The 26,523-nt window shown below is 47.0% G+C and overlaps 1 protein-coding gene across 3 annotated transcripts; it reads left to right on the top strand.

Moving 5' to 3' along the window:
• The first annotated feature begins 377 nt into the window (after positions 1–377).
• On the top strand, positions 378–11,019 carry LOC143441504 (zinc finger protein 300-like). Of its 3 annotated transcripts, none has more exons than XM_076930234.1 (4): positions 378–1,197; positions 2,450–2,576; positions 3,024–3,107; positions 6,259–9,163. In XM_076930234.1, the coding sequence occupies exons 1-4, from the start codon at positions 1,183–1,185 to the stop codon at positions 8,031–8,033; spliced, it is 2,001 nt and encodes a 666-aa protein (XP_076786349.1). In that variant the 5' UTR covers positions 378–1,182; the 3' UTR covers positions 8,034–9,163. The 3 variants fall into 3 exon arrangements, with proteins under 3 accessions (XP_076786349.1, XP_076786347.1, XP_076786348.1); XM_076930232.1 differs by lacking the exon at positions 6,259–9,163 and adding an exon at positions 6,077–6,247 and having other exon boundaries at positions 384–1,197; XM_076930233.1 differs by lacking the exon at positions 6,259–9,163 and adding an exon at positions 10,105–11,019 and having other exon boundaries at positions 387–1,197.
• Positions 11,020–26,523: the final 15,504 nt, after the last annotated feature.

The following is a 26,523-nucleotide window of genomic DNA, read 5'->3' as shown; positions in this document are numbered from 1 at the left end:
TTCTTCCCTCCCTCCCTCCCTTCCCTCTTTATCTCTTCCGCATCCCTCTCGCCCCAGTGCATTTTTTGGGCTGTGTGGTCCTGTCTCAGGATGGTATGTGGCCCCAAGTGGCATGGCCACTCACTACCTTCAAATCTCCTCTCCTCCTCTTCCTTCCTGCTCAACTCCAGGCACACCCTGTCGCAGCGACCTCACCCCAACTGTTAGAGAAATCTCTAACTTCTTACTGGGACCATTTCCTAACCTGGTCATTTGGGAGAGGGGCAGTGCTTCGTTGTAGGGCGCATAGCTGTGTGTCTGGATGCATCCACTAGATGGCGCCAGCGCCCTCTCACTTTAACAAGTGCACAGTCCACAGATGTTGCCAGGTATTCCCAGGGAGGCAACCACTGCCGTGGCTGAGAACCAGTTTCTTTATTTCCTTTTAAATTAAATGTATATGGGTGTTTGCATGCATACCTGGTGTCCAAGGAGGCCTGAAGACACCATTGGACCTCGTGGAACAGAAATTAAAGGTATGTGGGCCTCCATGTGGGTGCTGGACTCAAACCCAGGTCCTCTGGAAGAGCAGCCAGTGTCCTTTATCTGTGAGCCATCTCTCCAGCCCAGGAATGGGCTCCTTAAGTCAATCTAGAGTATGCTCCTAGAGTGTTGCCCTCAAAATATAAATCTAGTTGTGTTAGCTGAATTGACTGTGTGTCTCTGCAACCCATAGATGATCCCAAGAAGGGAGCTGCTTCATGAGAGACATGAACAGGCTAAATCAGAGGTGTGTCAGAAAAACACTGGAATTTCCATTGGGAGTTTGTTTGTTTCTTTAAAAATAAAGTTGTTGAGCTTTACTTTGGGGGGTTACTTGAGGGCTGTGTGCATACACTTAAGCTCGCCAAGGGATTTACTGATGGAAGCCACTGGCCTACCCTTTCTCCCTTTGCCCCCCCTCCACACTTGAACTATTCCTGTCTCAGCCAGGCCTCCCTCCTCCTCTCTCTCTCTGTGACTCCTCTAACACCAGCTCTATTCTCAGCTACTGTCTAAGCCTTCGCTCATGCTACAGCCGCCGTTACCCAAACACCATTGCTGCTCACGGACAACCAAACCCTGACACAAAGACTGGAATGATGGCTCAGACGGTGAAGTGCCTGCTGTGCATGAGGACCTGAGTTCAGATCTCCAGCACCCATGTTAAAAAGTCAGGTATGGTGACATGCACCTGTAACGCCAGCCCCGGGAGGCAGAGACTGAACGATGCGTTTGGGTGGAGGGTGTCCACTGGTCAGCACTGGGGAGATGGCTCAGTGGGTAAAAGTGCTTGTCCCACAAACCTGATGGCTCAAGTTTGAATCCTGAAGCCCCAAGTAACCACCAGGTGAGAGGCACAAGCCTCAGCAACTCCAGTTGCCCTACCAGGAGGCAGAGCTAAGAGACTCTTCAGAAACTCATAGCCAGCTAGCCATGCTGCACGGGCTGAAGAGATAAGGTGGAGAGGTGAGGACAGACATCCTCCGTCCTCATAGGTGTTCTGTGATCACTACATACACATCTCGGCATGTGTGGTCTGCACCTTCACACTGGAATGAGTACACATGCATAGACTCACACACATAAATATACACACCACACACACACACACACATATGCATACAATACATGCATATGCACACATACATACATACACACCTTCACACAGGAATGAACATACATGCACACAGACTCACATACATAAGCAGACACATACACACATATACACACAACACACACATGTATATATACTTATAGTACATGTATATATACACACAACATACATACATACACACCTTCACACAGGGATGAGCATACATACACATAGATTCACATATATAAATATACACATACACAATACACATATACACACAATATGCATATATACACACATACATATACACACATATACACACATACATATACACATATACATTCCCACCCTATCTTAACAAAATTGATTTTAAAAAGATAAGATGAAGAGATAGTGAGGAAGATACTCAACACTGGCCTCCGATATCCACATGAGTACACACATGTGCACATACAAACTTGGTGGCATGTGACCTAAAGAAAGAAGTCCATCTCCCACAGTTCACTGCTGCCAATGTTTGTCTGTGTAGGAAATCTCAAGTCTGTAAGATCCTTTAAAACAAACTCCAGTCTTATTTTCTTAAGTGCCCCCCACAGCCAGATCAGATCGACACAGACGGGGGTTGTATCTATGAGGTTGTATCGACGCAGAAGTATCTGTGAATTGCAGTTCGCCTAGTGTCTCTGCAGTGATTCTGTTACTCCTCCAGAGTATAGCATAGCAAACTGTAACCTTACGCTATTTTCTGGGGTGCCTCCGTAACTCATTCCCCAACTGTGTCCCCTGTTGCTTTGTTTTGAGCGCTTCCAACAGAGCCCCGCTGGTTTGTTGCAGGGACCAGTGTTGTTCGAAGATGTGTCTGTGGCCTTCACTCAGAAGGAGTGGCAGTTACTGGATGCTGCCCAGAGGCACCTGTACAGGGAGGTGATGCTAGAGACCTACAGGCACCTACAAGCAGTGGGTAAGCCCCACCCCCACGCTGCTCCCATCAGCTCAAGTTTCTTACCTTAGGAGCCAAATCAGTGTCAGGAGTAAAGATGTAAGGTTGGGGCTGGAAGATGGCAGCAGCGAAGAGCGTTCGCTGCTCTCCCAGAGGGCTGGAGTCCAGTTCCCAGTACCACATGAGGCAGTTTATAACTGCCTTAAGTTCCAGCTCCAGGGGGGTCTGACGCCCACTCCTGGCATCCCTGGACACCTACGCTCCTGTGCACAGTCACTCACCAGATGCCTGATCCTCTAGCTGAGGACTTAGCCTCTGGTCTTGGTGACAAGACAAACACCTATGACCCCCATCTTTCCCCTGAGGACTTAGCCACTGGCTTTGGTGAAACACACCAGAGCCCGTCATTGTGCTCTCCTCCCTCAGCCCTGAGCAGTTTTGCCAAACCTTGTCATTTTCTCATCTCAGGGCACAACGTAACCAAACCTGAGCTGATATGCAAGTTGGAGCAAGGAGAAGGCCCTTGGGAACCACCAGGCCACGGGCTCTCAGGTGAGTTGAGGTCAAGCAGAAAGAGGAGGGCAGACACGAAGTCCTGGGCGACCAAAGCAAGGCTTGGTTTCTTTGCATGTATCTATGGCTTGGTTGGTAGAGCTCTTGCCTCATAGGCACGGAGCCTTGGCTTTGATCTCTAGCGTGTCATCAACGAGGCAAGATGGCACAGGCCTGAATGTAATCTCAGTACCAAAGCAGGAAGCTCAGATGTTCAAGGTCGGTTTAGGCTACAAGATGCCCCTTCTCAAAAACAAACAAACAGAATATCTTTGAGAGGCTCTAGAATTTTCAAAGACAGAAGAAAAATGCCCATAGCCTCCTCAATCCCCCAAGTACAGATGTTTTGAGTAGGCTATGTGCAGTGGCTCATGCCTTTGATACCAATATTTGGGAAGTAAAGGCAGGTAGATCAGCCTGGCTTCCACAGAGTTCCAGGCCGTCTAATCTAGAGCAATGGAGTAAGACCCTGTCTCAGAAGAATAAAAATAAAAATAAAAAATCTTAGCTTCTTTTTGACTGTCTGTAACTATCACCTGTGTTGCCTCCAGTACTGAATGTTCTGGATTTGAATTGTGCATTTGTTCATGTAGTCCTCTGTTTGACAAGTGTCTGGTAAGTGCCTGCCAGGGTTAGACACATTCTAGCGTGGAGGACACAAATGCAATGATTCCACTCAGGTAGCAAATCTGCACAGGAGCTGTCAGCACTGCTGGAATTCAAGGCAGGTGACAGGGAAGGAGACTGCTTCCGGAAAGAAGTGAGCATCAAACAGGAGCAGTTGGTGGAGCGCGGGTGACAGGGTGGAGCAAGGCTATTGGAGACTTTCACCTGAGCCAGGGGAACAGCAGGGGCTGAGCCTCTGAGACAGGTGGGGTGCTTGGTATGATTAGCAGCAACAGAGGAGTTTGTGACACTTAGGGACGGTGAGTCCAGGTAAAGGTGAGTTTAGAGAATTAGCTGAGGACTTAGCTGAGGTGGCCATGTCCCTAAAGAGTTCACACTGCACTGAAGGGCAATAAATGAGAGAACTTGTTATGGATACCGCTTTTGTGCACTGAGCTTGGAAATCAGAAATGCAGGCTATATTACCCTTGCTGGGGGACACAGCAAAGGACCGCCCACCCAGGTTGGGAGACAGCAAAGGACCACCCACCCAGGATAGGAGACAGCAAAGGACCACCCACCCAGGATAGGAGACAGCAAAGGACCACCCACCCAGGTTGGGAGACAGCAAAGGACCACCCACCCAGGATGGGGCAGGGAACTGGAGTATCAGGTCGGAAGCAACAGGACAGGGATGGATGGAAGGAGCGAATTCCAATACGAAGATGCAAGTGTAAACTTTGCCCAGGATCATCTCTTTCTCTCTTCATGTAAATTACCCAAAAGCCAATGGGGAAAATGAAAACAAATAAACACCAGCTCCATTCGCAATGGAGGGTGGAGGTGGCAGAAAGCACAGAGTCGTAGTAGTAATGGCATCAGTAGTAATAGTACTAGTAACAGTGGTAGCAGTAACAGTCGTGGTGGTAACCATAGTAACGGTATTAATAGTAATGGAGTAGTAGTAGTAGCAGCAATAATAATAATAGTAATAATAAAATAATAATAAAATAAAAAATAATAAAAATAAAAAATAAAATAATAATAATAATAAAAATAAAAATAAAATAATAATAATAATAAAACAGTGCAAAAACTTTCAAAAGCAATGAAGAATGAGGCTTAGAGACCCTGCCTCATAAGCAAACAAACAAATCTGAGAGTTGAACGCTGTTTACGTAAAACCCTACGCAAAAGCACATAACAGTAGCTTCACTAATAATCACCAAAATTGGAAAGCAGCCAGTACGGATGAATACAGTATAGACAGCCCACGGAGACACTCAGCTCCCAAACACAACCTACCAAGCCACAGAAGAAAGGTAAGGACTTTAAATGCACATTAATTACTGAGGGAAAGATGCCGGCCTGAGAAGGCTGCGTGGTGCCAGATTCCAAATGTGATCATCTAAGAGAAGCAAAGCCAGTAAGAGAGCAAAAAGAGGCCAGGCGTGGTGGCAGGCAGTTTTTGATCCCAGCATTCCTAGAGGCAGAAGCAGGAGGATCTCTCTGAGTTTGAGGCCAAGGCAGCTAAGACCACATAGAAAGACCCTGTCTCAAAAAATTAAAAAAAAAAAAAAATTAAAGTGAGTAAGAAAGCCAGTGGTTTCCAGAGACTGGGGCAGGTGTGTGAATAGACAGAGCACACAGGGCCTTAGGCACTGGACTTATTCGGTGTGCTTGACTGTAATGGTGGACACACGCTATCGTGCACCTGACCCTTCCTACAGAATATACAACAGTGAGTGTCACACTCAAAGTAAACTAAGGAATTTTGGTAAAATGTTTTCATTTTTGGTTTTTGTATTTCTTTTTCCCAGACATGGTTTCTCTGTGTAGCCCTGGCTTCCCTAAAACACACTCTGTAGACCAGGCTGGCCTCAAACTCAGAGATCCACCTGCTTCTGCCTCCCAAGTGCTGGGACTAAAGGCATGCACCATCACTGCCCGGCTTGCTTTGGGTAAATTTGACAGCAAAAATAGATCCCACTTTAGGGAAGATGTCGACAGTAGATGAATGGGTGACTTCGTACGTTTTCATGGGTGTCAGTACGCTGAGTGGGACAGAGAAGACTAGACGCGGGGGTTGGGGGAGTGGCTTAGCGATCATACACAGGATCAGGTCTGACGCCTCCCTTTGCTGCACGTCCCTCGGGCACCTTCCATTCCTGTGCTCACTGCTAGTGGGTCCTGTCTTTGCCTCATTTCTAAATACCCTCCATCCATGGATGAGTCCTCTGTCTGACATTCCTTGTTCCCAGTTATGTTTTATTTCAAGGCCCCTACCCATTTGGTGGTCATGTTTATTAGAAACTAGAGCACGTGGCAATGTTCTCCTCATTCTCTCCCTCTTTCTACTCTAGTGAGCATCTTCGTCTTCACGTTGTCCGGTGGGAAGGCTAGAGAAAACGTTGTCTAGGGTGACTACCTCGCCAGGGGTGTCAGAATGCCGGGTTCGAGTCAGCAGAAGGCAGTTGTGTATAGTCCCTTTCCTTTAAAGTGCTGTTTAGATGTGTAATATACAGTTAATGTCTCATGTTTCTAGAAGTCCACAGGGCCGATACCACGACAACAAATTTAGAAAACAGAGGCAGATATTTGAGTCAAGTCTTTGTCAACAATGAAACATTGACTAAAAGAAGAAGCAAGGCTCTAAAGGAAATAGTTCATCTGGCCACAAACCCAGAGGCCTCAAGAACTGTACGTCAGAAGTGTCGCTCGACGGAAGCCAGCTTGGAAATCATCACAGGAGTAGTTACCGGCACTAACAGAAGCTACGCAATGAAAAAGTTGGATAGTTTAGGTGGGTCTAGGTCCCTTGATTCTAAGCATGAAAGACCTCATATAGGATGCGAAAACTGTGAACATGATCCAAAGAAGAAATCCCACAGCCCTATGGTGGGCTCTGCTCAACAGCCGAAGACATTGTGTTTGGAAGGACTTCTTAAATATAAAAATTGTGGGAAGACCTCACAGAGAAAGGGAACCTCTGTCACACACCGGACAGTTCTCACAGGACAGGAGCCCTCTCAGGATGGTGAATACATGCAAGCCACGGCCCACAAGATAAGGTTCCAGGCTTTTCTAAGAACCCTGAGGGAAAGGAAGGCACAAGAGGCCAGCCAACATAGAAAACCATCATGTGTGAAGTCAAAACATGAACCTCCAGGAACTCATGTAAGGGAGAATCTCTGTGGCTGTGATATGCTTGAGAAACCTTTTAATGAGAAATCAGATCTTAGCAGACAACAAAGAAGGCAGCCAGGAGGAGAGCATGGTGAACGCGGTGTCAGTGAGAACACCATAAGAAGCTCACCCCACCTCCAAAATGAGAAACTTCACGTGGGAGAGAAGATCTTTGACCGTGGGAACGGTGGGGAAAACCTTCGTGGGAAGCCATGCCTTACTCAGAACCAGAGAAAGTGCACAGCAGAAAAACCCAAGCGTCCAGACAGCCAAACAACCTTAAAGACATCACATCTGACCATACAACAGAGAATCAGCACACGGGAGAAAAACCCGAAAGGAGATGAGTGTGAGAAGTCATCACGCCCCTCCCTCAAGGAATCAAGATGCACTCAACATGGGAGACTGCCCTTGGAGGAGAAACCGGAGTCTCAGGGAAATGAGGAGTTGGACCATAGTGAAAACCAGAGCATTTGCAAAGAACAGAAAGCCCATGAGTGCCACAAGTGTGGGGAAGGCTGCCCAAAGACCACAGGCCTTCCTCAACACCAGAGCTCAAACACAGGGAAAAAACCCTACGCTTGCAACGAATGTGACAAGTCCTTCCTGGTGAAGTCAAACCTCACCGAACACCAGAGAACTCACACGGGAGAGAAACCCTATGAATGTAAAGACTGTGGCAAGTCATTTTGCCAAAAATACGCCCTCACGGTACACCAGAGAACTCACACGGGAGAGAAACCGTATAAATGCAACGAATGTGGGAAAACCTTCTGTGTGAAATCCAACCTTACGCAACACCAAAGGACTCACACGGGAGAGAAGCCGTACAAATGCAGCGACTGCTGGAGGTCTTTCTGTGTCAAGTCCAACCTCGTCGTGCACCAGAGAACTCACACAGGAGAGAAACCCTACAAATGCCTCGAGTGTGGGAAGACCTTCTATGAGAAATCTGCCCTCACAAAACATCAGCGGATTCACACGGGGGAAAAACCTTACAAATGCGAAGAATGCAAAAAAAGTTTCAGCCAGAGGTCAGCCCTTACCAAGCATCAAAGAAAAACACACAAGAAGAAAACACCCACTGGTAGCCTTCACGGGCAGAAATCTGAAACAACCAGCAAAGCTCACTGAACAGTGACAAAATGCAAGGGCAAGATGCTACCATGGCAACACGTGTCAGCGAGGACTCTACCAACAGATTATAAGTGTTAGAAACTAGAAAATTAATGTAGGACTGAAAGCATAAAAATATTTCAAACATGTGAATACTTTCAACAGGTATTCAACGTTGTTGAAGGAGAAAGATATGGTTTTAGTGAATACGAAGAAAAAATGTCCTTGTGGAAATATTGTCTAACTGAAAGTTATATTTCAGATGTGATGCAGAACTCATTACAGGACAGATAACAGAATGCCATCTGTTCTTCAGGCAGAATGAAGCATAGCTCTTTCATCACAGCGATAACTGAGGGTTTACTGATTCAGTTGCAACAAACAGTCATCTTTTGCCGATCCTGCGCCATCTTCTCTCCACTTCCTTCCTAGAAGTTTATTTAATTTTTTCTCAGTAATAAAAAGGGCATTGACTGAGATAAAAGAACAAAAGTGGAAAAGACCAAAAGCAAAGTACAGGAACCCAAGCCCTGGACGTGAAAGATGCCAGGAACAGCTAATGAAAACAGCACAGACTAGAGTCTACATTAAAGACGTGTGTGTGTGTGTGTGTGTGTGCGCGTGTGCACGCATATGTTATCATGATGAGTTAAGAAAACTGTGTCCAGGGGCCAGCAAGGCCTCAGTGGTAAAAAATCTTGCTCCAGAAACCTCATGGTTTTAGTTTGATTCCTGGAACCTATGTAATGGTGAAATGAAGACACTCGCTCCACACATTTGTCCTCTGAGCCAAACATGCACTGCAACTCGTGCGTGTGCATATATGTGCCCGCGCGCGCGCGCATACACACACACACACACACACACACACACACACACACAAATATTAAGTAAAATTTAAAAATTTAAACAAAACCCCTAAATCTGACATAACACCAGGCCATTTGTGATGAGAAGAAATGAAAGAGGAGGAAGAAGAAAGAAATTTAAAGTCAGTTAAAAAAGGGGATTTGAAAGTTAGAAAATAGCAAAAATATATTTTTTTCAGTTGGTCCAATAAAGTGTGGCTTTGTAATGGTGAGTTGTGTGATTATTCAACTTCCATAGAGCTGTCTAGGGAAAAAGTAGACTTTTAAATATCCTATTTATGACCTGGGCTTCCTGTGGGTGGGGTAGGTAGGGGTTTGGTAGCAGGACTCTCCAGGTAACCTCTCAGGAAGGTGAGACACCTGGAGAAGGTTAAGCTAGATGTGAGAACCCAGGAGGACTCCCAGGCAGATCTCAGAAGGGTTGATTCTTCTGAAGGAGCCCACCTTCCTTTGTGAGACCAACAGTATGTCGGAAGCACGCAGCTCCAGAGGACGGCCAGTGGTGAGCCTGAATCACTTGGGAATCAGCCCTTACTTATCTTAGGCCATATCGTGCTACTATAACAGAATACCTGGGGCTGATTAGTTTACATTGAAGACAAATTTATTTCTCACAATTTGGGAGGCTAAGTCCGAGACCAAGGGGCTAGAATCTGGTGAGGATCTTCTGTTTCATCTCCTAGCAGTGGGCAGTAGGAGGAGGTGTGGAAGGGAGGGAGCCAAAGGATGAAGCGAGACCCAGGACTTTGGCACTGGGGTTAATCAAACCCTAGGCCCAGAACACCTACTCCTGTCGCGTTCAGATTAACTTTCCAACACAAGGGTTTGGGGGGTGGGGCACAGTCAAATCATAGCCCTGTAGGCCAAGGACACGTTTATCTGCAGCATCCATATCTACCAGCTAACGGTACCTGTCACCTCCCCACCAGTGTAACTCGCAAAGTGTCATAAATCAGCCCGTTTCCTTTTTATTTTCCCTGCGCCCTTTAAATGTACACTGCTGTGCTCATCCCACTCCTGGGCCCTGGAGGAAACCTTAGGAGCAGTGGTGCTTAGGCAATAAATAACCAGCAATAAATGGCTTGCTGGGCAGGTGATTGCGGAGGTGGGGAAGTGTCAGCTAACTTGTTGGTGAGTCCTGCTGCGGGAGTGAGCGATGGCTTCTTCGCTCTTTGGTCCATATCTTTGACTTCTTCACCTTGCGATCTTCCATTTCACAGCAGCGCAAAGGCTGGGACTGGAAGGACATCCTGTTCGTCGAGGCTCAGGATGATGCGGATAACGGAACACCTCTCTCAGCCGTTGTCCACTTGAGGCACGGATGGAGTCACTGCAGGCTCACCACTGGCCGTCCTCTGAAACTGCGTGCTTCCGACATGCTGTTGGTCCCACAAAGGAAGGTTGGCTCCTTCAGAAAAATCAACCCTTCTGAGATCTGCCTCTGAGGCCTCCTGGGTCCTCACATCTAGCTTAACCTTCTCCAGGTGTCTCACCCTCCTGAGAGGTTACCTGGAGAGTCCTGCTACCCCATCCTCCTTAATTTTTCTCCATCTCTGGGGAACAGTCTCTGCAGCAAGCCAGCACAGACAGGGCTTGACCCAAGCCATCCTCACCCCTGTCTCCAGCTTCTAGATTAGGGACGACGAATGGTAGCAATGTCCTAAATGTCCCCAACTTCTTCCATGAAGCCACCCCGGCCTGCCTCTGGTCTTCCTTTCTGCCTCAGAGGTTAAGAAGGTGGCTCCCTCTAAAGACCATCAGAACAGACTGGGGAGTGTCCTCGGATCTGGGGCTGAGAGAAAACTGATCCTACATCCCAAGGTCACCACCGACCTTGACATGGTTCTGAATGTTATAAGGCCTCAGTGAAGCTGGGACCCAAACCTAACTCCCAGTTCATGGCTGGTGAAGCGAAAGCAGGATCTAAATTGAAGGAGCTAACCTTGACTTCCTGGAGGATTTTCCCATAACGCACAGCAGAGGGCTCTGGTCACAAATGTAAGGGCTACTGATTCCCTGGACTGAACACTCCGCCCGTGCCTGTCAGCTCAGCATCCCTCCCCCTCTTCATTAATCCATTATACAACAGCGTGCAATGCTGAGGAGACTATTCCAGAGACTTACTTGTGTCACTACACGGGTAATTAAATTGTATAGATTTACATTTTAATTACATACTGCTTTGTTTCTGCTTCCTTCACCCCCCCAGGAATAATACAAGTATCCCCAGGAGTCAATGACACCCTCAATGGGGTGAAACCTGGTACTTCTATTCCACCCCCTGCAAAGTCTTACCTATCATATCTGTTGGTACACTTCCAGAAGACCACGATGAATGAATGAATGAATGATTGAATGAATGCTTATACACCACAAGCAAATAAATGTACAGCATATTTGAGGTACTATAATCCCACAGAAAAGGGACCAATTAAGAGAAAAATACCTTAGAAGGCTCACTTGAGGAGCTATAGTTCTAAAAATAAAAGTTTAGAAACAGCCGGGCAGTGGTGGCACACGCCTGTAATCCCAGCACTTGGGAGGCAGAGGCAGGCAGATTTCTGAGTTCGAGGCCAGCCTGGTCTACAGAGTGAGTTCCAGGACAGCCAGGGCTACACAGAGAAACCCTGTCTCGAAAAACTAAAAAAAAAAAAAAAAAAAAAAAAAAAGTTTAGAAACATTGACTGAAAGAGGGAGAGTAGATTAAGAAATGGTAATGTGGGGGTTGGAGAGGTGGCTCAGTGGTTAAGTGCACTGACTGCTCTTCTAGAGGTCCTAAGTTCAATTCCCAGCAACCACATGGTGGCTCACAAGCATCTGTAATGGGATGTGTTGACCTCTTTTGGTGTGTCTGAAGGCAGCTACGGTGTACTCATATACATAAAATAAATAATTTTAAAAATAAAAGAAATGATAATGTCACTGCAGCGTGCCGGAACTTAGAGAATTTTAATCAATTCTTTTAGAATTTGGGGTGTAGCATGCTGCTGCCTGCCCTCAGCGATGCCTGACTAGAGATCCAGTCATTGCTCAGTATGGACCCACACCCCAAAATGGAAACTTCACCTTTCCACTCGATTGTCCCCAAGTGTCCTCTGGCTCCGTCAGCATTCCCACCCTCCTGTTTCCTACCCCATCCTCAGGCGGCTGTGGAACCGCAAGGCAAGGCATTAGATCAGGTCTCACTTTGTACTGAATACCTAGGTGTGCAACTCATTGTCACCTGCTCTTTCTCGCTGGCCTCCTTCATTCAGCATCTGCAGGAACGGTGTAAGCGGACACAGTTGCTGCCTGAGCTGGCAGCAAACCTTGGCATTGTTCACCATATATTTGCTGGGCAGGCGTGTAGCGTGTATGAGCTGTGGAGCCCCAGAGACTTCCACACCAATTTCAAAGGCAAATCAGGTTGTGAGTGGCCAGGTTGGAATCCCCGCAGGCAACCCTGAAGGTGCAGTGTATCAAGATGGGGGAAGGGGCTGAGCCAAACTGCCATGGAGATCCCAGGGAATTAGAGATGCCCGGGTTGTGAGCATCTGCCAAGGAAAGCTACAGGTGGCAAGCGGAGTCAGCCCAGGATGATGCAGCTGGAAAGTTGTATGGCAGACTTTTCAAAAAAGTCTCCATGCCAACATGTGACCAACCCTTTGGAGGCCTGCATCCCACGAATGTGACCCTTCCACACATGAGACCGTACCGTCGTGCTCTCTGCTTCCTGTTTGTGGGTCAAGATGTGAGCTCTCAGCTCCCTATGCCTTTATCTCACCACCATGAATTCCAGCCCTATAAAGCGTGTAAGACCAAATAAATGCTTTCTTTTGTAAGCCATCTTGATCACAGCAGTAGAAAGGTAGCGTGGACAGCCGGGACCCTTAGATAAGGACGGAGTAGGTTTTGTACTATGAGCTGAGAATGAGCCTGTGGGGGAAGGTCTGGATCGGCATAATTTGGATCTGGAATATTTTGCAAAGGAACGGGTTAGCTGACTGCATCTTCCACATCCTGCCACCTTGTTCCTGGAGAGTCCTTTGTATTCGGAGACGGCAGATTCCAAAGCTCAGGGTGCTTTTGGACCCAAATACCAGGGGAAAGAAAAGGCTGCAGAGAAGAAAAAAACTCTGCAGCAGGCGCAGGCTCCACAGGAGGACCTCAAAGCCAGGGCCCTGGGGTGGTCGGGAGCATGCTTTATGGGAGGTCTCTGGGAAAAATAACTTGGATTCCGGGTGTATTTGTTGCCTTTCTTATGGCTGTTACAAAACACCTGGTAAAAGCAATTTAAAGGAAAGAAAGGTTTATTATGGGTTGCAGTCCACCACGGAACAAAGGCAGGCTTAGGATGGAGCTCATAATTTGAGGGTGTAGGCCATCGTGATAGTGAAGGCAGGGTTACGGCGAGTCTTCACTCCTCATATTTTTCTGGAAGCATCCTCATAGACACGGTGGGAGGTGTGTTTCCATAGTGACTTTAAATTGAGCCAGGTTGACAATGAAACTTAACCATCACACAGGGATGTTCTTGGATAAAGGCCACATTGTCCACAGTGGAGAAGCTCACACTGTTCAGTAGATAGCTCCTGGGAGCCACTGGGCCCTAGTGGGGATGGAGCATCTGATTACAGGACTAGAAGCTGCCAGGCAGGAAGAACTGTTCCATGGTAAGGCAGATTTTGTCATATTAGCTAAGTCATATGGTAAGAAGAAAGCCGAGATAGAAGTGGGACATCTAGGGTGAAGCGGGGCAGAGCCAGTGGGCACAAATGAGCTTGATAAGTGAGTTCCCATCACCACTCCCTCCACCCAGGGCCTCTTCCCCAGCCCACACTCACAGTGACCCAGAAGACCTGATGGGTCCCTGATGGAGGGAGGAATAAGTCCGAGCTGAATCTTCTGTCTATTTTTTTCAAGGCATAATCAGCCATCATGAGACCGACACAGTAGCCAGAGCAGGTGGGTCACACCACCGGACAGGCCACCAAGTCAAGGACAAATACGGAAGAAGAAAGCTGGAAGACTTAAGACTGCCTAGGCACCCACTCCCTTTTGCGCTGTCTCTCCTAGAGTCTTGTACATGGGAAAATGAATCTCTCACACGTTGAAACCTCTGCCAATGGGAGTCTGTCACACAGGATTCTGCATGATGGGAAATTCCTAGCCACTGCGCATGACCAGACTTTGTATCCAGCTCTATACGGTGGACTTTGGGCTAAATGGGACCCACCCTGTTTGAGGAGAGTGCTAAAATGTATTCTATCGGCTTTCTGCTTCTGGTTTTTTGTTTTTTGTTTTTTTTTTGTTTTTTTTTGTTTTTTTTTTTTTTTTGAGACAGGGTTTTTCTGTGTAGCCCTGGCTGTCCTGGAACTCACTCTGTAGACCAGGCTGGCCTCAAACTCAGAAATCTGCTTGCCTCTGCCTCCCAAGTGCTGGGATTAAAGGCGTGCGCCACCACCGCCCGGCTATGCTTCTGTTCTAAGTGGGTTCATAATTGTTTTACTTTGTTCTTGCATCTTTTCATTTGTGTGTGTGTGTGTGTGTGTGTGCATTTAAATTTTTACTGTGACAGGGTCTCTCACTCTGTAGACCAGGCTGGCCTTGAACTCACAGAGATCTGCCTGCCTCTGCCTCCAGAGTTCTGGATCTAAAAGTGTGTACCAGCATGTCTGGCCCACATCTTCTTGTAGATGCTTATGTTCTATGTTTTCTCTATTCTGTTTTCTTTCTTTCCTTTTTTAAGATTTTATTTTATTATATATATATATATATATATATATATATATATATATATATATATATGATGAGTACACTGTAGCTGTCTTCAGACACACCAGGCATCGGATTCCATTAGAGATGGTTGAGAGCCACCATGTAGCTGATGGGATTTGAACTCAGGATGTCATGCTCTTAACCGCTGAGCCATTTCTCCAGCCCATCTCTCTTCTGCCTTTTTGAAATGCACAGACCATTATCATGGTCTACTGTAAGTCATCCTGCTGGGAAGGCACCCATCAGTTCGTCTCTTTCTCCACCTTAAGATGGCTCATTTTTAATTTATTTACATCACACTTCCCCAAACCCAAAGAGATGTCAGAGCTGTTATTTTCTATCTCTCCCCACCCCTTCCCCCAATACTGGATTAGCATCTGTCAGCGCCTCCACTTCTCCAAGTGTCTCTCACAGTCCTCTCTCAGAAGACGATAGGTATTTCTTATACAACTTGATACATTTATTTATTTAACTCAGTCATCAGGCTTGGTGGCAAGCGCTGGTAACCGCTGAGCCTTCTCAACGGCCCAAAGTCTGCAAATCTTACTACACCACCAAGTGCTTCCACCACGATGCCCAGAACCCAGTGTCTGCCTCACTACCGCTGTCTGCACATTGCTCTTCCCTTCCTAGACACTGGAGGGTTTTCCCACACATGTGTAATGTTCGTCATTTGGGACGGACAAGTGTAAAAGTGGGCATTATTCTTTCTCAGCTCTGTTTGGAATGTAGTCGGCTTCTCGTGTCTGCAGGTCAAGTCTTCACTGAAAAGAATTTAGGGGGAAATGTCTTCCAGTAACTCCTTTAATCATTGCAGAACTTCTTTTTGCTTCATTAATAGTAATATGGTCACTGTTGTGATTCTTCCTGTACCACGCATTCAAGCCCCTCCCATCTCCCCTCATGGTCTCCATCCCTTTGACGTTTTCGTCTGTGTTTGGTTATTTTCTACATTTGGGTACAGGTCAGGTTTCAACATCCACCACCTTTCCCTCTGACTCATTACTTGAAATTCTTAGTCTGCAAATGAGAACGAGACACACACTTCTTGTGTGTACGCATGTGTGAGCACCAGGTACCAGCATGTGCGTGCACAGTCTACAGAACCTTCAAACTGTGATGCCATTGTTTTCAAATCGGGTTCTTTTTCTCTGTCTCCATAGGTGGATAGCAGCTGTTCTCTGTGATATCCTGGCTCTTTCTCTTTCTACCACAGGCCTGCCTAGAGGTACCTATATCATCCCTGTTGGCTCTTCAGGGCCCACAGAAAGCTGCTGTGAGATCTACAGTGGGGGCATCTTGAGTAACAGATGGTCCAGCTGTCTTGGCTTCACCTCCCTGATCCCCCATGCTGCAAAGGCCAGCTCTTTCCCAGGGACTGAGGACCCACACACTGATTTACTTCCCATACTCCTTGAAGGCTATAGCAATGAGCACAAAGCAAGCACATCTGGGCAGATGCAGCATCTCCGGGGGTGGGGAGGCTTTGAATTCTGTAAGCCAAGTGCTCCCAGATTTCATGGCTTTTCTTCTCACTACCACCTCTGTACCCCACACCTCTGGTCTGTGAGCTCTCACAGGGGCTCTGAGAAGAAGGTGGGTACCCGAGGAATAGACTGGGTTTCATGTCTACTCTGACTCCCAAAGCAGCTCAGCTCACAGAAGGCTCAACGTCTGTTTTTTTTTCCCTTAGTTTATTTACAAAGGGGGCTGGGGGGACTTGAGAGATGACTCAGTGGTTAGGAGCTCTGGTCTCTCTTCCAGAGGACCTGAATTTGGTTTCCAGCAACTACTTGGTAGTTCACAACCATCCAGTTTTAAGAGATCTGATGTCCTCTTCTGGCCTCCTTGGGGACCAGGCGGACATGTGGTGCCCAGATATACATACACGCAAAACACCATCCACATAAAATAAAGCAATTGAATAGAAATGGGTTTATTTATTTTCCGTGCATGAGTGTTTGCCTGCCTGCCTGCCTGCATGCTTACATGAACACATGTGCCCTATGGATACGGTGCACAAGGAGGCCAGAAGAGGATGCTGGATCCCCTGGAACAAAAGTTATGAACAGTGGTAGACCACCTTGTGGATGCTAGGGACTGAATCCATAGTTCTCTGGAGCCAGCACTCTTAACTGGCGAGCCATCACTGCGGTCCTTGGTAGCTGGTTTTGAGTGAAAGGACAAGCATGGTAGGGATTTATTCAAGCAACCATCCCCCAGGATTGTAAACAGGGTTCCACTATATTTCCAAAAGGTGGGAACCCTCCAGGCCGTACCCTAGACCCCAGCGCAGTAAGACCAGAGCCGACCAAGCAGAGAAGAATCAAACAGCAAACAAAAAACTCATCGCTAGTGAAGCCCCTGTGGACTCAAATATCCAGAGCTCACAGGCGTAATTATCCATGCAGTTAAAGGAAATCAAAGTCAAAATTAGAAATTATTTCTAGTGAATAACAACATAACAACGAGGGAGATATATATATATATAAAATCTTGTGAGCTGTGACCAAGCCTCAATTCTGAATTCTAACATTTAAAAACTGCATTAGGAAAACAAAAATGATTAAAACGAGCAAAGAGGTCTCAGGTAAGGCAGCTATTAAAAATAGAGACAGCTTTAGCTTTAGCTTTCAAATTTTGTAATATGTCAAATCCCCAGAGAATGCAGGACATCGCAGTAAACGCCTGATAACACACACACACACACACACACACACACACACACACACACACATTCTGTTTTCTTGCACACACATGCATCCATATTGTTTCCTGAGCTATTTGGAAATAAGTTACCCATGTTACGACATTTCCTACTCAAGCGTGCATGCCCCAAGACGAAGGACTTCTTTTCATCATAACTGGCTTCTCTAGAGGAGAGACCTGGAAACCAGAGATAAACTTGCAGGAAACTCATTAGGGAGGATTTGGGATCAGAACCCGTGAAATGGGAAGGGAGGATTGGGAGGAGGAAGAGGTGGGCTATGACAGAGGAAAGCAGAGCTGCCTCCGTTCGCAGCTTCCACATTGTCTCGAGTGGAAGTAAAGGGAGATGAGGCGGTACATCTTCATGACAACCAGGAACTGGCCATGGCGTAACCACAGTACTACAATAAATAAAAGTTAAAAAAAAAAGAAAGGAAAGAAGGAGAGAGAGAGAGAGAGAGAGAGAGAGAGAGAGAGAGAGAGAGAGAGAATATCAATACACCCTCAGCTGGGGCTCCCAATGGTTTTTTTTTGTTTGTTTGTTTGTTTTTTGTTTTTCAAGACAGGGTTTCTCTGTGTAGTCCTGGCTGTCCTGGAACTCACTCTGTAGACCAGGCTGGCCTTGAACTCAGAAATCCACCTGCCTCTGCCTCCCAAGTGCTAGGATTAAAGGCATGCGCCACCACTGCCTGGCTTAAATTTATTTATTTTTATATATGTGAGTACAGTGTCACTATCTTCAGACACACCTGAAGAGAACATGGGATCCCATTACAGATGGTTGTGAGCCACCATGTGGTTGCTGGGAATTGAACTCAGGACCTCTGGAAGAGCAGTCAGTGCTCTTAACCACTGAGCCATCTCTCCAGCCCTCAGGGAGTTTCTTTAAAAATCAGTGTCCCTGTGAGAGAAAGATAGGTACATAGAATTTAAAGAAAATCTACAAATTCAAATCAGTTTAAATTTTTCTTTAAACACAGAATATGCAAACATGCATGAAATATTTATCAAAATTTATTATCTACTGGGGCATGAGGAAAATCATACAAAAGACAATAAACTGAATATTTGATGTGTAGTAGAAATTATTTAAAAACCCAGCCTGGGGCTTCTACCCCACCTTGGTCATTAAGTTCCCAGATGAAAGACACACACAGCCTTCATATTTTCAATATACCTTAAGCAGCACGATAGCTGGGCAGCCGCCTACCCTCCATGCTGTTAGAATCTACTTTCTTATAGATAACCCCGAGTTATTACTTACTATTTACTGTGTTCCATCTTGACTGCTCCTAGCTCCAATTGGGCAGCCCTCGGGACCACATTCTCCTCTCTGTTAACACATGGCTGCTTCTTTTCTCCTCCTGTACGTTCTTCCTTTACCCCACTGTGGTTTCTTCCTCCTCCTTCCCTCCTCATGGTCCTCTCTCCTGAAGTCCCCAAAACCTCAACCCCACTCATGTCTCTTCTGTCCACCTCTTGGTTGTTTGCATCTTTATTTACCAATCACAATTAACTGTGGGGGGCAGGGTCACTCAGTGTCTTTTATGTGCGAACTCTCTCATCTTTGGGGTAACCAGTCTTAGGGGCCCCAAATTAGCATTAGAGTATAAGCGGCATTAGGCCAAACCCACTACATTGATGAACCATATACCCCAATGTAATATGAAAAGAAAGAATTCAAAATGCCACTGACAGTATGTTCACTCGTTGAAAATTGAGAGTAAAAAACACACTATTAGATCACCCTTGCATCCAAGGAAATGAAAATTAAATTTAAAATTACCCAGAAACAACCAAAGGAGCCATCCTCATACAAATGCCCACGGGAGACAGAGCGCATCCTGATCAGAAAGGAAATGTCACAGGCTTGAGAAACTTTGGTTGGCCAGGCATGGTGGTGCACACCTTCAGTCCTGGGTAAGTTAGCTAGCGGCATCTTGACCTAAGGTTCCTATGATGGAGTTGGGTAATTTTCCACAGGAATCACCATCAAGGAGATGAGATTCTAGTTAATCTTAAAATGACCTCAGCAAGAATACAAGATGGAGGAACCTCTGCTCTGTCTTGGTCTGCCACACACACACACACACACACATATACAACTGTGTATACATATATACATGGAGAGATGTACACACCTATGCATACACACAGACAAACACACACATATATACACAGATGCAGACAAATGTACATACGTATACAAATGTATGCACATCTATACATCTATATACAGGCATGTATATGCATCCATGAGGAGTGAGTATATACATCTCCAAACGCAGTCTCCTGGCAGTATGGCAGTGGCCCTATAGGGTTTAGTCGAGGCTCTGGGACAGCATCTTTGAGAGTGGATGTATCCTCCTCCAGCATGGGGCAGAGCCTGTGCTCTGGTATCTTAGGAACAAGGACCACATGTAGGATCAGTCACGTGGTCATATGAGGACTTTCATGCTGCAGGATTCACAGACTAAGGAAGGAAGGGCCACACCAGCTAGGATAAGCCACCCGGTAGGGCAAGCAGCTCGGGAAGCCACTGAACAAAGAGTGCAGAGCACTCCTGGGTTGAGGGATGACAGTTAGACAAAGGCCAGAGTAAAGGCTCTTACCCTAGGATAAGATCTGGACCACCCATGTTGAGAGGATGCCAGACTGGGTGACGGAGGAGAAAGGATGGTTTCAAACCGCCGCCCTGGCCCCAGTTACAGCAGCAGACACTGCAGTTTTGCGCACCAGCCTTCAGAATGTTGAGGAAGTGGGCTGGTGTGATGCTCGGTGGGTACAAGGGCAGGCTGTAGCCATGACGGTCTGAGCTGGAATTCCCAGTCAAAAGCTGCCTGGCTCTGTACACCTGTAACTCAGAGCTGAGAGGGCAGAGACAGGTGCTGGAGAGGGGATTGACAGCATCCAGCCCAGCTCCAGGTTCAGTGAGAGAGCCTCTCTCATGGGAATAAGGTGGAGGATGACAGAGGAGGGAGCTCGAAGTCCTCTGCTGCACACACACACACACACACACACACACACACACACACACACAAACACACACACAGTCATGCGTACAAACACATGCACACCCACTGCATACACTAACACATACACCACACTTGCTGCACCCCACACTCACAAATACACATTCGCAACAGACACATCCATATATTCACATATATGCACACACACACACACACAGAGAGAGAGAGAGAGAGAGAGAGAGAGAGAGAGAGAGAGAGAGAGAGAGAGGAGAGAGAGAGAATTTACATTTCTCTGCTTACACACTCCGACTGTGAATGTGAAAATGAAGGTGTATGGCCCGGGTCATACACAGGGAACACTCAACAGATCCTTGTAGAGAACAACAAGACAATCTGTCTGGAAGGGAGAGCTTCTTATATAGAATTCACCAGAGCCCCAGGGCCTTGTCCCCAACCTAGACAGTCCCTAGATAAGAGTGGTGGGCCTCCACTCCTTCCATAATGGTTGCCTCCATTTCTCAACCAACGGGCAGTTGGTTCTTCTGAAAAGCCTCAGTCAGTGCAGCAAACTTCCACAGGTGTCTGCTGCGGCAAAGGAAACAGACCAGGTCCCTAAGATGCTGCTTTTAGGGGGAAGACATGAGGTTTCAATAGAGGGGGAATCTTTGGCGTCAAAGCTTGTTTGGTTGATTTTTTTTTTTTTTTTTTTGTACTGGGAAGTGAACCTCTGGCCTTGGGCATGCTGGGCTGATATTCACCGCATGGCTGGCCCTTCTGTTCTCTCTTTGCTTCTGGTTTTGAGACAGGATCTCACTAAGTTGCCTAAGCTAGCCTTGGATTTGTGAGCCTCCAGCCTCAGTCTTGAACTTACTTTATATGTAGCCCAGGCTGGCCTTGCATTTGCAATCCTCCTGCCTCAGTATTCTGTGTAGCTAGGATCTAGGTTTGCACTACTTATGTCTTCTAAGCCTGTTCAGAGATGTCCTGACCTGCTGGAACTCATGCCTCACGCTTAGCTAAGTATTTCATGTTCTTAATTAAGATTTTTGTGCCGCCATCACCTGAGGTCTTTCTGCTGGCAAAGCAGTTGCTGGGGCCAACCCTGGTGCTGCTGTGGGCATAGATCCTGTTCAGACAAGTGTACCTCCTAAAAGAGCCCATGGCCTCCCACACTCTCTTGCACACTGAAGTAGCCCACCCACAGAGTGTCAGCACAGTTTCTTAAGACAGCTTTGGAGGTTTGGAGAGTTTCAATAGTTAAGAGCACTGGCTGTTTTCCCAGGGAATGTGAGTTCAGTTCCCAGCACCCAGGTCAGGCTGCTCAAAAGTCCCTGTAACTCCAGCTCCAAGGAACCCAACTGCCTCTCCTGGCTTCTTATGGACACTTACCCACATGCTGACACATACACATAATAATGTCCGAAAAGCTTGGCCTTTGATCCTAGCACTCTGGAGGCAAAGCACAGATCGAGTTCCAGGGCAGCCAGGCCTACACAGAGAAACCCTGCCTCCAACAAGAACAACAAGAAGTAGAACAAAACAACAATGACAACAACAAGCCCTCCAAGACCTGAGTTTGGGAGACGGAGGCAGGGGGATGAAGAGTTCAAGGCCGTTCTTGGCAACATGACAAGCTCAAGGCTAACCTGAGCTATAGGAAACATGTCTCAGAAAGATCAGGAGAGAGAAGATGGGGGAGGGAGGGAAGGAGGGACAAAGGAGGACAGAAAATAAAAGAAGCTAAGAAGCTACTTCTAGGAGATGTGCCAGGGGGCGCTCCAGACCTAAGGGATGTGGTGTGGTTTCCAGAGCTCTGACCCTCAAGATCAGAGTCCACTTGTTGGAGCCCCAGATCTACTACTAAATAGCTATAGAGAAAATGGCTTAATTCTGTAAGCGCCAGCTTAAGCCTGTGAAAAATGAGAGCAATAAGAATAATTCCTGATCCAAAGAGTCGGGGGTGAAGGTTCAACCCGATGCAGTGTAGAAGTCCCCAGGAGTAAATAAATTAACACACAATCCTTAAAACGGTGCCTGCCCTCCACCTCTGGTTACACTGCTAAGTGGTCGTTATTATTTCCATTGCTATGTGTGCTGGAAACTTTGCCAATCTCATCGACTAGCCTCCTCCCTACACACACACACACACACACACACACACACGCACACGCACACGCACGCGCACGCACACGCACACACACACAAATATGCCAGAAACCTCAGTTCCCAGAAGAACGATTTCCCCAAATTAAGTTATTGTGAATTATGTGCACCCAGCCTCTGAGAGCCAAAGCAGACTGGCTGGCTGCCTCGTGCCCTTTGCTTCCTGCTTTAAAAACCAAGTCCCCATAAATTTCTTCCCTGTGCTTCATTTGCCCATTTTAAACCACTTTGCCTTTCTTTCTATCTGAAGCAGAGTGCTGTCTCTGGAGAGACGAGGTAATGCTGTCTCAGAAGTCTCAGACCTGGGACTCAGACAGAGCCAGGCTTGAACACCAGCTACCTCCTAACCAGATGACTCAGGCCTGGAAACAATGGCTGCCACAGGGGTTTCCTCTGTAAAAGGAGAGTGCTACCAGACTGTGCATCAGAGGATCAGATGAGAAGGGAGCTTGGCATAGGCTTTCCTCTGCAGCCTGTCTTTGAAGGTATGAAATGGGCCAGCAAGATGGCATAGCAGGGAAAGCTGCTTGTTGCACAGCCTGTTGACCTGGGTTTGAGTCCTAGAACTTACAATAGAAGACTCCTGAAAGCTGTTCTCTGGTCTCCATGTGTGCACTGTGGCATGTACATGTGCGCACACACACACACGCACACACACACACACACACAAAGAGAGAGAGAGAGATGCATACATAAATATGACCAGAAGGAAGTAAATTTTAAAATTACAGGGGTAAAAAATGAAAGCCAGGAACGGTGGAGGTGAAAGGTCAAGTCCACTCTGAGTTATATGAGACATTGTTGCCAGGCGGTGGTGGCACACACCTTTAATCCCAGCACTTGGAAGGCAGAGGCAGGCAGATTTCTGAGTTTGAGGCCAGCCTGGTCTACAGAGTGAGTTCCAGGTCAGCCAAGGCTATACAGAGAAACCCTGTCTCAACAAACAAACAAACAAACAAACAAACAAAGACATTGTTATATTAACAACAAAAAAGACTCTGAAGATGGTCTGTCATGAAAATTCCCTGAAGGAGGGGATAGAAGCAGTCTCTACCTCCTCCTTATGTCCCCTAAGGACAAACCAAAGTACAGTGCCTCAATGAATGTATTGTGCTTACTTACAGATTGTGGGTCGCTTACAAGTTTGGGGGACCTCAAAGCAGCCTCACCAGAAAATCTTTTTCCAGCATGGTTGGTGGCATTCCCATGGCCACAGAAATGGAGCCCTCCCCTTTAGTTAAACTTTCTCAGTCTATACACTCAAATACCCCTGAAACACCCATCCTAATGTCACAACAGCTTGGGTAGAATCCCAGACAGTTGGCTGGGAAGAGTCAGAACCCACCAGAATCTCAGGAAAGGGCCTAGTGACCCTCCTTCTCTGGGAAACATCAACAGCCCACTCATGGTCTCTTGCAGTGAGGCCCAGTTGACCTGTGAAGATGGCAGCTCTTAGGCTCAGAGGCCCACAGTCTACACCGTGGTCCATCTGACAGAAACTGCCGATGCTGCTGCTGGAAGGACCAGAACGTCACTGTGGAAGGAAGCAGTGCAGTGTGTGTCAGTTGTTTCTTTGCCAGTAAAAAACATCGGAAAACGCCAGCTTAGAAAAGAAAAGGTTTCTTTTAGTTCTCTGTCTGGAAGGTTCCGGTCCCTGGTGGGTGGGCACTACTGCGTTTTAGATCTGTGATGATGTGATACGTCATGGTCTGAGCTTGTGGTGGAGGAGGCCTGCTTAAGCCATGGCTCTGCCTAGTAAACGGGAAGAGACTGGTGTCCCACTGTCCCCTTGGAGGACATACCCCCAGTGACCTAAAACCTCTCCTAGGCCACACCTCTTTCAGTTATCCACTTTCTAAATAGCACCAGACTGAAGACTGAGCCTGTAACACATGAGCCTTTGGGGACATTCAAGTTCTAATAACAGTTAACATCGGTGGTCAACTTAGAGAATCTAGGAGTCAAGTCTCTGGGCACATCTGTGAGGAAGTTTCTAGACTGGGTTAACTGAGGTGGGAAGACCCACCCTGAATGTGGGGGATGCCAGCCCATGGACTGGGATCCTGGACTGAGTCAAAGAGAGATAGAGCTGAGTGCCAGTGTTGCCTCCACATGGCGCCTCCTCATGGTCCTGCCGCCATGCCTTCCCCACCATGATGGACTGTTCGCTTGAACTGTGAGCCAAAGTAAACGCTTCCTTCTTTGAGTTGCTTTTGTTGTTGTTGTTTCCCAGAAGCAAGGAGGAAAATGACTAATATAATAAGATAATATAATAATAATAATATAATATAAAACAGAGGTGGAGGCACCAGGGATTGGGAGTAGGTGACAGAGTGACCGAGGGTAGCTGCCCTGATCTGGGAGGAGAAGAGAGACATTTCTGGTGAGGAGAAAGGAGCTGGGGATGGGGATGGGGTATGGGGGGAGGCTGTCTGTCGGGCTGGGGAGAGAAGAGGCTATTTTTTAGTTTATGGTTTCTTCCCTCCACCTCATTAAAACCAGAGGTCATCAGCTAAGGGGAGGGCTCACAAACTGAGATAAGAAGGTGCCCAGGAGCCTCTGGGTGCCGTCCAGGTCCACGTGGAACAGCGGTATCGCCCTACCGTGGGGATGTTGTAGTTTGCTCTGGGCCCTGGTCTAAAGAGAGTTGCGATTCCTTCCAGCAGTAGCTGGGGAGGAGAGAGGGCATCAGAGCTGAAGACAAGGGAGTAAAGGAGAATCTACTGGGCAAGATGGGGAGTGAGGCCATTGGGCGGGGCTGGGGAGTGATGAACTGTACAAAAGTAGGTCAAAGGGATTAGGGAACTGGGAGGGGGCGTATCCCTGTGTTCCAGTTTCAGATGTCATTATAGGGGAACTAAAATCTAGGGGCAGTTCGCTCAGTAAATACTGAAAAGTTTAAAGCTTGGGTCTAGGGAGATGGCTCATCGGGTAAAGTGAGGGACTGGGTTCGGGTTCCAGAACCCACATAAAACCCAGTTACCACATCTGCACCCCAGCATAGCGGTGGGGTACAGGGGGTAGAAGACAGGTGGATACTGGGAGCTCACTGGCCAGCCATTGCAGCCAAAACAGCAAGACTCAGTTCAGTGGGAGATGCTATCTCAGAGGGGAGGGTGGAGGGGGGCCTGACAAGATGGCTTACAGGGAAAGGCACTTGCTGAGCAAGCCTGCTGGTTTGACCGTTTGATTTTGATACGTGGAAGACATGGTGGAAGGAGAAAGCCAACTCCTGAAACCTATCCTCTGCCCCCCCCCCCCCCACACACACACACCATGGTACATATCTCCTTGACCTTCCAGGCATCAAGTTCTGTCCCCCACATACACTCATGCACACAGGTTCACTTAAGTGTGCAGCACATGAACGTGAGTATATGTATGTGGGCATGCACACACAAATTGAAAACTTATGATTAATTGAGTTCCTTTTATGTACCCAGCACAGGGCCAAGTGCTCTATAAATATCTGTAAATATCTGTGTCCTAATGGGCATCAGTTGAAGCTGGCACTGGTATGGTCCCGTTGAGTGGAGTCTCAGAAAGAACTAGAATGTCATCTGGGGGTATATGCTGAGGTCCAGCCTGGCATCACAGTAAACTGAGGAAGGCAGGAGGGTGGTGTCAGCAATTTCGGAATCAAAAGTTACTTACTTTTGATAAGGTTTTTCTTTCTTTAACTCTTTGCTATTTTGTGCCCCAAAGTCACTGGCTTCAGGCAATGAACCCCTGCTAAGAGCAGCAAGGGATTAAAATGTTTAGTTATTTGAGCTCTTATCTCTCTGACTCAAAGGCCCCTTGCTGGTCAGGGGAGACGCTCAGACTTCATTAACTCTTTGTGAGCCAGAGAGAAAAGATAAAGAAGAAAGTCAGGCATACACACAGACACATAGACACATAGACAAGCTCACACATACTAACACACACAAGCACACTTTGGCTGGGCCTGACCACCTGTTTCATCAATTCCACATGTGTTTATGCATACTTACATGCACACACATATACCTACACACATATGCATGTACATACATATAG

Source organism: Arvicanthis niloticus, chromosome 2, assembly GCF_011762505.2.
Source record: "Arvicanthis niloticus isolate mArvNil1 chromosome 2, mArvNil1.pat.X, whole genome shotgun sequence".
Classification (NCBI taxonomy): Eukaryota; Metazoa; Chordata; class Mammalia; order Rodentia; family Muridae; genus Arvicanthis; species Arvicanthis niloticus.
The sequence above is the reverse complement of the archived record's forward strand: the minus strand, read 5'-3'. Positions and strand labels throughout refer to the sequence as shown.